Source organism: Gekko japonicus, unplaced genomic scaffold (genome assembly GCF_001447785.1).
Source record: "Gekko japonicus isolate JY-2015 unplaced genomic scaffold, Gekko_japonicus_V1.1 scaffold199, whole genome shotgun sequence".
NCBI classification, from domain to species: Eukaryota; Metazoa; Chordata; class Lepidosauria; order Squamata; family Gekkonidae; genus Gekko; species Gekko japonicus.
The window spans coordinates 125030-137468 of NW_015168657.1; the positions used below are offsets into that span (position 1 = coordinate 125030).

The 12439-nt window shown below is 42.9% G+C and overlaps 1 protein-coding gene across 1 annotated transcript in view; it reads left to right on the forward strand.

The window, feature by feature from the left end:
- The first annotated feature begins 217 nt into the window (after positions 1-217).
- The window catches only part of DOCK7 (dedicator of cytokinesis 7), a 163241-nt gene continuing 151019 nt past the window's right edge, over positions 218-12439 (forward strand). The window contains exons 1-4 of the mRNA XM_015415227.1: positions 218-370; positions 2562-2630; positions 5364-5493; positions 5588-5800. Of these exons, the coding sequence (XP_015270713.1) occupies positions 261-370; positions 2562-2630; positions 5364-5493; positions 5588-5800 (522 nt within the window). The 5' untranslated portion in view covers positions 218-260. The remainder of the gene's footprint in view (positions 371-2561; positions 2631-5363; positions 5494-5587; positions 5801-12439) is intronic.

Sequence of the window (12439 nt, forward strand, 5' to 3'; positions counted from 1 at the left end):
TGAGATAACCATCCCGCAAGTTTCTTGTGGGTCTCCACTTGTACATAACTCATAATGAAATTTACATTATTGTGTATTGCTCTTTTACCTGGAGGAAAGCCAGCTTTTGACAATGGAGGGACAAATCCTTTTACTATTTTTTTTTTCTCTTTCTTGACCAATTGTGTATTTCACCTATCTTGGTTTTGTTTTAGGTGCCTCTTACTGAGCCTGTGGACCCAGTGGATTTGGAAGATTACCTTCTTACACATCCACTTGCAATGGATTCCGGTCCTTTGAGAGACTTGCTTGAATTTCCTTCAGATGATATTGAAGTTATCTATACTCCCCGAGAATGCAGAACACTTGTGTCAGCTGTACCTGAAGAGAGGTAAGGAGTAAAAAAAGCCTGCCACCTTGATCCTTTGTAAACACATATGAGTATGCACGGTTAGGGAGAAGACTCAAGTGAAAGTATTGACAGAGCTAGACCTAATTTTTCCTTCCAGGAGATAGCTTTTACATCTGAGAGAGAAACTCGTCCTGTCTACTCATCCTGAGAGAGAAACTCATCCTATCTACTAGTTCCCAATATTATTTTATTATTCCAACATTCTTAATTTAAATAGTTATTTGAATTGTGTAGCTGTATGTTGGGGTAGCACAGTGCTTTAGAGAATGAGTTTAAATCTAACCTCTGCCACAAAGTCATAAAGTGAGTTTAGGCAGATTATTCTTTCTCAGCTTCCCCACTTACATCTATAAAACGAAAACAATAATGCTAGTACAGCATACACTGCTTGTTATAATCATTGCAACAAAATAATATATATGAGGTGCTTAACACTGAAAGTGCCATATAAATATTCAGTTTATCTATCTAATGAACCAGCCATTTTTGTTAATCCCATTCTCAGTGCTGAAGACAGTGTGCAAACAAATTTAAAGCAAATTCAACCACTGGGGGGAAACAGGGTGGTTGGTTGGAGAAACAGAAACCTTATCATTTTAGCTAAAACAGTTTGTATGGATAAATATGAAAAATATATATATTAAATAGATAAATTGTACAAGCATTCTTCATATTTTATAATGAATGGGTCCCCTCTCCTTTTACATAACTCTGAATTAGGGTTGCCAGGTTTTACCATAGAATTTCCTATGATTCCTAGAGAGGCATGACTTCATTTCTCGTTCCCTGGCAGTGCCATCATGCCATAACTGGTGGCAGTTTTTTTAAAAAAATTCTGCTGCTGGCTTCTGGAATGTTTGCAGGCAAGGTGTGTTGGGAAAATAGGGGGTCTGCTCAGAGTGGGCACATGGCAGCCCTACTCTGAATACATTCCCTTCTTTTGTTCTAAATGAAAAGCTGCCATTAATTCTTATGGTAAAGGTAAAGCATTGTATTTGGCAGTGGGTGATCAGGAGAGAGATATATTTGGGAAATGTTGTGAAATATTGGATAGGGGAGAGGAAAAAGAACCAGAGCTGTAGGAAAGCCAGTGCTGAGGAGTCGGGGACGAAAGAGACCAAGAGAAATATTGGTCAATGTACCAAAGAGAGAAAATATATGAAGGGGTATTTCCCAAGGCAAAGGGATAGGAGAATTGAGTGAAGGGGTGTAGCTTTCCCTCCTGCCAGGGAAATCTCACAATTCTTTTGCTGTATTGTTCATAACATCACTGTATTGGAAGCTGTATGTAGCTTGTGAACACTTCAAATATGGCTGGTGGATTTCAGGAACAAAACTTAAGTTCTATCAGCCTTCCCCATTCACAGCTCTACCCTGGGAAAGCTTTTGAAAGAAAAGGAAACTACATAAGAAATAGTGATAGCAAGTATTGGCAGGAGCCTAGTCTGTGATGGCCTCGGGGGGAAAGGTACTGCTCTCCTTGAAAGGATGAGCTAAGCGCCAGATGGGAGCCCCTGCTTTTTCCTATCACCTAATCAATTTGCTGTTCTTTCCTTCTTTACTCAGCTTAGCCTACAGTTTCAAGAGGAGCATCTTCTGTGGCATAAAGGTAGAAAAAGCATCAGGGGAGGGGCACTTGCAGGAAAAGAACAGCAAGGGCTATGAAGGCAAGCATTTGAAGGGAAGCAGTGACTTGTTTTGGTCAGCTAGGTGGGTCACTTGCACCTCTGGGCCACCAGCCTTCAGGAGCCTCCTTACATGATTGCCAGTGTGATCTTAAGCACAGTTACACCGTTCTACACCAGTTGACTAATGGACTTAAAAGGGTGTAACTCGGGTTTGGTTTCCACTGTCTATCAGTCTTTCAGATATTGTATGGTGATGTATACGAATATTCAGGTACTGTTGAATCTGGCCAAATTCAGTCGTTAACTTGTTTTCCATAATTATTGTAATTGTTAAGATACATACCATAATGTGGAGGGAAGTGAATTTCTCCCTTGTGTGCTTTAACAATCTATGAATCAGAGAAAGGAGCAACTGGGAAATGCAAGCTGTTTTTATTAGTATAGTGTAAAAACATAGTTCAGTCTTAACAGCTTTAAAATATTTAAAAAATAGATTTTTGTGCTTTGAAAGAAGTGTTCTGTATATATTTTTTTCACCATAGTGAAATGGACCCTCATGTCAGGGATTGTGTAAGAAAATACACAGAAGATTGGGCCATTGTGAACAGAAAGTAAGTTGCATGTTTCTGTATTTGAGAGGAAATAAACCCTTGAGCTGAGCTGGGGGGGGGGCAGCATTTTCAGAGGAGGAATGCATTAATATTCAGAACAATTATGTTACTGTATTGCTTTATCAGTGGACATCATATTTTAGACTTTTGAGAAGAGGAAGCTACCCTACTAAAAGTGGGTATTTTCCCCGTCTCTCTTTTTGGCAGGAAGCAGGTGGATGGGCTTGTCTTATACATATAAGAAAGATTACATACAATTTAAATAGTTCATTGGATGTCATTGGAATGACTCATATGGCCTGGGTTTGCAAAACAGAGCTACTGTGGTCCTTCTTAAGACAGTAACTATACAAAGATTTATAAAACAAGGCAAAAACAGAGGCAGAGAAAAAATGCCAAAAATATGTAAAATATATTTAAAAGTAATGTATGAAAGACTTGAAAAAAGAAACAACTCCTGAGAACACAGGAGTTTCACTTTTTCAACAAATCCTTCAGTATTTGGTCTTCTCTACACTGAACTTTTATGTATCTGGTTTCTATTAGGTATTTTCTCAGGGATTTGTTATTTATTTAGTTAATTGCTTTTCTATAATACTATGTTATGGGGAGAGGATGGAGACTGCAACATAGAACTGCTGTTTTCAGTAGTAAGCTTAATTTTGGTGTCATTTCTAGCTCTAACCCCAGAGCATGGTATTTGGGGGCTATATTCCTGGTCATTATGAAATCCTAAGGATTTGCAATTCAAAAGCAAAATGATTTAATATTAGTATTAAAATATATCTTGATTCAAGTCTAGTAGCATCTTAGAGACCAACAAGATTTTTGGGATATATGCTTTTGAGAGTCTTTGTCAGATAAGGTACTACTGGACTCGAATCCAGCTGTTCTACTGTAGACCAAGACAGCTACCCTCTGAAACTATCATCAGGAAGTGTTTACCAACCCTTTCTGAGCCATCTATTGCATTCAGCGGCTTAATATTCAGTGTCATATCAGTTCCATCTTTAAAAAAATTATTTATTTTCAGTGTGAGATAAATCCTGAGGTTTTCCAAGACTTCCTCGTTAATAGTTCAAGTGAACAACACTCTTTATAGGTTAAATAGAAGCAAAGAGAGGGCATGTCAGCTACCATTTAAGATCATTTGCCAAGACAGGAAAAGGTATAAATCCTTGGCTGACAAACTCAGAGCTTTGAGCATCAGATATAGATGGGAGATTCCACAAGGTTTATCCTTTACGTATCAATTCTGTGAAAGGGGCAGTAGTAACAACTGTGAATTTTGGGAAGATTACACCATGGTGGCCATACTAAGTAATGTGCTGCTGAAAAAGATGAAGATTTATTTTGGTGTATACAATACTCCTTCCTTTTATGTTAGACTATTGATTGTTGCTATGTAGCAGGGATTCTGGACACTCCTCTTTTATCCTCAGGGGTCACATTGAGTTAAATCCTATGAATCACTAGTGTCTTCAGTTTTGGAGGCCAATTTTCCCTTCCTTCCCTTTATCCCAACATTCCCCTGTGGTCACTGAAAAGCTATGGACAACATGTCACAGAGCACATACAGTGTGCCATAGAGGAGCTGCAGTAAGGAGGTAGAATCCACTAGCTCTGTTAGCACAAGAAAGAGAGGGTTGATTTGTGCATTTGTGCATTTTGACACACATACTTAGCTAAATATCTTAAAGAAGACATGTGACAGGCAGGTATAGTGCTTTGAAGCTGTGAACTCCAAAACAATACAGCATCCAGCCATGTGGCTTCTTTTACTTGTGCAAAGGACCTGGTGTCTTTACGATTTTTTTTTTTTTTAATGTAGAAATCCTTGCTGGTTCTCATGAAACATTCAGGAATAAGAGCACCCCTCTCCTATAATCTAGATTATATGTCAAAAATATAGAAATTCTTCCTTGAGAGTAATATATGTGAATTTATATAACCTAAAGACTTACTGGTTGAAGAAGTTAATATACTGTAGTAGCTCTCTAGCCATACACACAGGGCAAGATCCAAAGGCCCATATGGACAGTATCCTCATATTCTTTTCACTGAAGAGCTGTTCTATACATTCATTGGAATTTCCTATTTTCATATGTCAATAATAGGCTACTATTAGAATCCAATGTGTATGCAAAATTCTTAAAATTTAAGACCACTAGCTTGCAGTCACAGAATATCAAAAAAGCCTAAATATCGACTAGATATGATGGTATTTGTAATAGTAAGACATGATCTTGCAAGCAGCAGTAGTCAGATTGCTTACTTGCTGAAAGTCTCTAGTAGATCAATGATTCAAAGTAGACAGTTTACTGAGATTAAATTATACTATATCCAGTGAAATGATTATACACTTCAGGTATCTTAGTGATGATCAATTAAGTGGTTACACTTGAGGGTATCTTGGGTTATGTGGATTCTGGCTAGCAGCATCCATGTCTCTTAAAAGAGGGAAAGGTGATAGCCTTAATAGTCAACTTAGACTATTATCTAAGTAAACCCCCCCATTGCAATCTATTAGACTCGCTTCCAATTAAAGAAGCTGAGCACTGAAGTTTAGGAGCCAAAATTGCAATTTTGATATTTCATTCAGTGAATCAGAACATTAAGATTATGCTGTTCAGAGTAATTAACATTTTAGTGAGTTGCTTAAGCTTTCAATTCTTAATATTTTGGCTTATTTTTGTGAGGGGGCATTGCTTTAGTATATTTTGTTTTGAATAGATATCACAAGCTGGGGACAGGATTTAATCCCAACACATTAGACAAGCAGAAGGAGAGACAAAAAGGCCTACCGAAGCAGATCTTCGAGTCCGATGAAGCTCCAGATGGCAGTGGTTATCAGGATGAACAAGTAGGGTGCCTTATAAGGCTTCCACTTTTAAGTTTACTTTGTTAAATACAGAGGAAGATGCCATGTTTTTCACATTTAATTTCCTCAATTTCAGGATGATCTTAAACGACGGTCCATGTCCATAGATGATACGCCACGTGGTAGCTGGGCTTGCAGTATTTTTGACCTGAAAAATTCCCTCCCAGATGCACTACTTCCAAATCTTTTGGATCGAACCCCAAATGAAGAAATTGACCATCAAAATGATGATCAGAGGAAATCCAACAGACACAAGGAACTTTTTGGCTTGCATCCAGCCCCAGAGGAGGTATGGTTAGAATACTTGAGAGTTCTTCAGACTAGCCTGTCCTTTGATCATCAACACACATGTACATGCACCCTGTCCTCTTTGACAATGATACTTAAGTAGTAAGTTACTGGGCACTTGCCATTTAGAGTATGAGCATGTGATGCTATGGAGATCTCGCCCACTCCCCTCCCTCACACACAGGATTTTCCCAAGTCTTTCTTCTTTCTGGCAGAGCAGCCCCTATATCTATTTTCTTCTTATCTGTTTGTCTATGGCTGTCCCATAGACTGCTTTATTATATATATTTTGGTGCTGGCCCAGCCCAAGGAACTGAGGAAAAAACCAAAATCACCTTCTTATCGTCTGCTTCTGAAATGGCACATAAGAGGCTTCTGGAAGTTTGAAATAAATAAATTGTTTTATTTAATTTAGAGGAGAAAAGGTCAGGTGGAATTGGGTAGGATGGATGAGGATAATAAATGATAACAACTGAGGTAACTTTGTAATCACACTACAGATAATTTGTTGCCAACAAGTAAGTGTTTCTGCTATTCAATAAGGTCTTTTAAAACTTTGAGGAGAGACTTTTCAATTTCTTCTTTAACACTCAAGCAAAGGTTTCTGAGTTTCAATGACAGTTCAGGTTTAGAAGGCAGGAACATACAACCCAGTTCCCAGGATTTTTCTTCATACGCAGACCAGGGATCAGTCCTCTCTTAAGAGCTATCTCCGTTTTCACTGGGCAGGGATTACTTCTCTTAACTAGAAATAATTTCTCTTTTTGGCTTGAATGGGGATCCTCTCTGATACTCACTCCTTTTGCCTCTTTACCAGTCCACCATCAGTGCTTAACTGTCTCTTCTTCAACTGTCAGTTCCCAACTGTTGTTTCTTAACTGACCCTCTCGGTGGAATTCCATTTGAATAGCCTGTCACTCAAAGGTTCTCAGACTCTGTGGGGCATTAACCCTTGATAGTCTGCCACAGATACTTTGAATATTAAAGAAGTATAAACAGAAATGGGAAGTAGACTGGAAAATCCTACCGAGATCTTTGGTTTTTGAGCCTTTAAGTTGCCCACATTCTCAAACTCTTCTGCATAACCCTAAGGACTCAAAAGCTTCTATGACAGCTAAAGATCTTCTTCATGGTCTCTGTGCATCACACCTGTGGGGGGATAAAGGGCGCCTGCGCCTGACCCATCAATAACTTAACAAGCCTAAAGAAACCTCTTCCCATGCTCCGCCCCTGAGGCACACGCGGGCCCTCACTGCACATGCCTACAGGGGCGGAGCCCCGGGTTCCCACCAGTTCTCTTCTGACTGCTGCACTGAGCAGTCGCTCTTAGACTTGGCCGGTGAACTTAGTCTCCAAACTGTGAGATTAGCCTTACTTACCTCTACTTTCCAACTTTTATCTCTTTATACTTCGATCTTTGTCTACTATTAAAAAGGGGGGGGACTCTCCCCTCTCTTCCCCACATGCCCCTCCGTGGGGCCTATGGCAAAGCGTTGGAGCTTTTTCAAGCGCTGCACCAAGTGTGGAAGCAAGCTCGCCCCCACAGACGGATGTTCGTTGTGCCTATCGTGCCTGGGGGAAGCCCACCATACAGATTTGTGCAATCACTGTGCCAAATTTTCTCAACAAACTCAAAAAATCCGAGCAGCAAGACTGAGATCGGCATTGATTGAGTCGGCCCTCTCTCTGACACCGATGGTTACATCTGCACATCAAAACCGTCCCAACTTGACACCGGGGCCATCGGCAGTGATGAAATCAACTGCCCCAGCATTGGGACACACCGGCACCGACTGCTCAACATCGAAGCAGTTGGATATGACATCCCAGTCAGCTCTCTCAACCCCTGCTAAGAAACACAGGAAAGGGTAAAGGCAACAAAGTGGGCAAGGTCCATAAACCAAAGCCTGGACCTAAACCACGAGGCAACAGCCCTCAGCTGGACTCTTCCACACTGTCCTTCATCACGCCGACAGAGCGCTCCCCACCGACCCAGCTGTCAGCATCGGAAGCACCTCCTCTACACCTCTTGGACTCCCCGATCCAACAATGGGATTTCCAGGAACAGGTGGTCTCTCCAATTCATTCACTTTGTTTTTTGGCATTGGATGTGGAAGAGATCAATTTGACCCAAAGATCGTCCCATCAGCCCTCTTTGGGGGACTCTTTGGCTGCAAATGATATTTCCAGGCCAGTTGATACTGAGTCCTCTTGCAACTGAAGTCCCAGTGACCGACGGAAGGAGTGCTCTTGCTCTCAAGAACTTTCGCCATCAGGATACCAGCCATCGGTACTAACATTTCAGATGCCTACAGTGCTTTCCTGGGATCATCGACAGATGCAATACATCTGTGGGGCGTATCCATTACACTCAGCACTGCCATGGATGCCCTTTCGTCCCCCAGTTAACCTACTCTCGTCGATCCCGATCTCCATCAAAACGGATCCCTTCAGCCTCGGCATCGAAGTGATTGACATAGAAGGATTGGGCACCACCAGCAAAGAAGCATAAGGCACGGCATACTCTAGCAGCTCCTCTGCCCCCACCACAGCTCACTCCTCCACCAGCACCCACACTAGACAGTACCTTACCACCAGGATCCTCAGACTCTGAAATTTCTGGGTCCTGCTCTGACAACAATTTGGTGGGTCCAGAATCTGACCATCACTCTCCACATGGAGATTCTCCCCCTGACCGAGTAAATGATAACCTCCCTATTTCACCGTCAGAGGACTTGAAATCCTGTGGGGAACTGGTCAAACATATGGCTCATGCATTGGCATTTCTGTCATCCAACCTAAACAGACTGTCACAGACTCAGTCTTTGACATTTTTCAACTAGACACTTCCACAGCTATCTCCTTGCCGGTAACCAACATGATCCTACAAGCAGCCAAAGCTCCCTGGGACAAACCCTCCTCCACTCCCATATTTTCTTGTCATCTAGAATATATGTACCGTATTCAAGAAACCGGTGCTGAGTTTCTCTCTTGTCACCCTAAACCTAACTCTGTTGTAGTCACTTCAGAATCCAAGAGCAAATGCACCCACTTAGCCCCATCAGACAAGGAAGGCAAGACGTTGGATGCGTTTGGCAGAAAGTTTTATTCAGCAGGTGCCTTGGGAATTAAGAACATAAATTATTTAGCCTGCATGGGACATTATCAGTACTCCCTTTGGGAACAATTGTCTGAAGTCCTCCAGGTGCTGCCGGAAGAAAAGCACCTTCTTGTCTGCTGCCTTGAAAAAGAAGGCATGGTCCTTGCCAAGCAACAATTAAATTCCTCCAAGCACACGGTAGACATCCTTGCTAAAACAGTTACATCAGCCATAGCCTTGCTTAAACATTCCTGGCTCCGCTCCACATCACTTCCACAGGACACTTGTTCTTGCACTGAAGATCTTCCATTCGATGGTCAGGGCCTATTCCACGGTACAATCGATACAGTCCTGCAAGACATGGATAAAAGTATTAGGACCTCACGTAACCTCGGTGTAACAGGCTCCACACATACCTCAAAACAGAAGTCCTGGTCCCGTACATGGTCTAAAAGGCAGTACACCAAGTCCTCTCCAGAACAACCTTGGAGAGCAAAATATTCCCAATTGAACACCCGACACTCTTATAAGAAACCCAAGTTTCAGTCGGGTCAACAAACTCCCAGATCCAAGGGTTCACAGACACCCAAACAGGGTCGTTCTCCCTCCACCCCAGCGAAACACACTTTTCCCCTTTCCTTCAAGAGTGGCAGATGGTAACATTGGTCAATTGGGTACTCTCAATCATTGCCAATGGATACATGATAGAATTCCGACAGACACCCACAACTCCAAACTTCGTCAGCACCCCTTCTTCCCAGGCCCTCCAGAATGAGGTCCACAACTTTCTAGCAAAAACTGCCATCGAACCTGTCCCTCCCCAGTTCAGTATTCTCGGTACTTCACAATCCCAAAGAAGGATGGGGCTTTCGACCCATCATGGATCTCCGGGCTTTAAATTATTTTATTGTCTATCACAAATTTCAAATGGTCTCTCTACAAAATATTCTCCCACTTCTTAAACTAGGAGCCTGGATGGCCACACTAGAGCTCCAGGATGTGTACTTTCATCTCAACATTTGGTGGCCTCATTGACAATTCCTGAGGTTTGTGATTGGGACCGAACACTATCAATACAAAGTGCTCCCTTTCAGAATTTCCACCGGCCCACGAGTCTTCACAAAGACAATGGTAGTTGTCGCAGCTTACCTACGTCTGAAGGGAACACTCGTATTCCCATACATAGATGATTGGCTACTGGTGGCAGACTCGAAAGTCAACTGGAGAGAGACATCCATCGAACGGTAGATCAGCTAGCCACCTTTGGTCTGCAGGTCAATCACAAGAAGTCCCATCTCATACCTGCACAAAGAGTACACTTCATTGGAGCAGTTATAGACACCACGGCCAGTCGAGCCTTTCTCACAGTGGAAAGGGCCGCAGCGATAATTTCTGCAGTTCACAGTCTTCAGGTAGATCTGTGTACGACAGCCTTACCAGTACAGCAGCTGTTAGGGATGATGGCAGCAACGACAGCGGTCTTCCCTTTTACCAAACTTCACATGCGAGTATTCCAGATGTGGTTCTTGCGGCACTTCCAGCCATCGAGACAGCACCAATTAGTGACGCTTCTTGTGCCACCGTACATTCTACAGTTGCTTTCCTATCTCACCACAACATGCTTCACCTATAGCTCACGGCATGGAAGATCTTCCTCAACCATTCTCAGAGTGAAGGAGGTCATCCTCAATAGCAGGAAGCCATCTACCAGACACTCTTATGAATACAAATGGAACAAGTTTGTGAGGTTCTCAATGGCTTCCCACAGACCCCCAGAAACCAGTGAGCATTCCTGTGTGTTCGAGTTCCTACTCTTCCTCATTGATGCGGGATTGAGCTATTCCTCGGTATGGGTCTACCTACTAGCCATTGTAGCACACCACCACACCATAGATGGTTTCTCAGTTTTCACCCATACACTAAACATTTCCTCAGGGATTGCTGCATCTGCACCCCCCCCCCAGAAATCACCTGTCCCAGATTGGGACCTCCCTCTAGTGTTGCGAAAACTAATGGGTAAATTGTTTGAGTCTCTAGCTACTTGTGATGTCTGGTTACTTGCATGGAAGACAGCGTTTCTGATCACTATTACGTCTGTGCGAAGGGTGGGAGGGCTAGTTGCCCTCTGCGCCTTACCTTCGCTTTTCCAGTAATGAGGTCAGGTTGAGTCCGGACGTCCACATCCTACCGAAGGTGGTGTCAGATTTTCATCTCCACTCCAAAATATCGCTTCCGGATATCTTCCAAGACCCAAGGGCAATGGGGAGCAGATGCTTCACTCATTAGATGTGAAACGGGCTGTCTTACCTCCACCGAACACGATGGTTCCATAAGAACCCACATCTCTTTATTCCTATGGACTACAGAAGCAAGGCCAACCCATCTCAGCTCAGAGGCTCTCGAAATGGATTGCGGAAACAATCAAGCTGTGCTTCCTCCTGGCTAAACAACCCTTACCACGGGTCGTCAGGGCACACTCCACCAGGGCAATGGCTGCCTCCACTGCCTTCTTGAAAGGGGTACTGCTGCAGGACATTTGCAAGGCAGTGGCATGGGGGACCCCAAATACTTTTATTCATCACTATACTCTGGATGTTCGTGTCCTCCCAGGGGGCTGCAGTGGGACGATTGGTCTTTTGCTCGGTGTTTGACTGAGTAGCTGACAGCACCCTCCTCTGGTACGTCCTAAGCTTGCTACTCTCCCACAGGTGTGATGCACAGAGACCACGAAGAAGGTAAACAGATGGCTTATCTGTAACTGATGATCTTCGAGTGGTCATCTGTGCATTCACACCACCCGCCCAGCCTGCTTGATATTGGGTTAGGTTTTTCAGCAGTCAGAAGTAACTGGTGGGAGACCCAGGCTCCGCCCTGTAGGTATGCGATGTGAGGGCCCACATGTGCCTCGGGAGTGGAGCGCAGGAAGAGGTTTCGTTAGGCTTGTTAAGTTACCAATGGGTCAGCTGCAGGCACCCTTTTTCCCACCACAGGTGTGAATGTGCAGATGACCACTCGAAGATCATCAGTTTACAGGTAAGCAACCTGTTTTTTCCTGATTTACCAGTCGGACTTTGTAAGACTCTTTTATGCATGTTGCCCATGATGCGGATAATTAAGTACCTTGGTTCTAACCAGTGAATTGTGCCAGGTTTTCTGTGAAATAAAGAGAAGAGTCAATTTACCTAAAGAGTTTAACATTTAAAGCAGGCGCACAGTTATGGCTACAATCCTAAGAACACTTTCCTGGGAATAAGCCCTGTTGAATACAATGGGACATTTTCTCAGTAAACCTGCTTAGAATCGCTCCATGTAGTACACCATTATTATTTCCATGAGATTGTTGATAAAATTGGCTAAAGTAGGGTATGATTTAAGGACAAATGTTGACATTTGGGCATTACTTTTCATGGCATTTGTTTTACAGACCTTCAATCCATTGTTATGTGGCCACCCTAAATTAAATCTCTTTACCGAGTGTATAGGAGCTGTGGTGGCTCAAGTGGTTAAGACGCTGAACTGCAGGCTGTGGAAGGTCGGTAG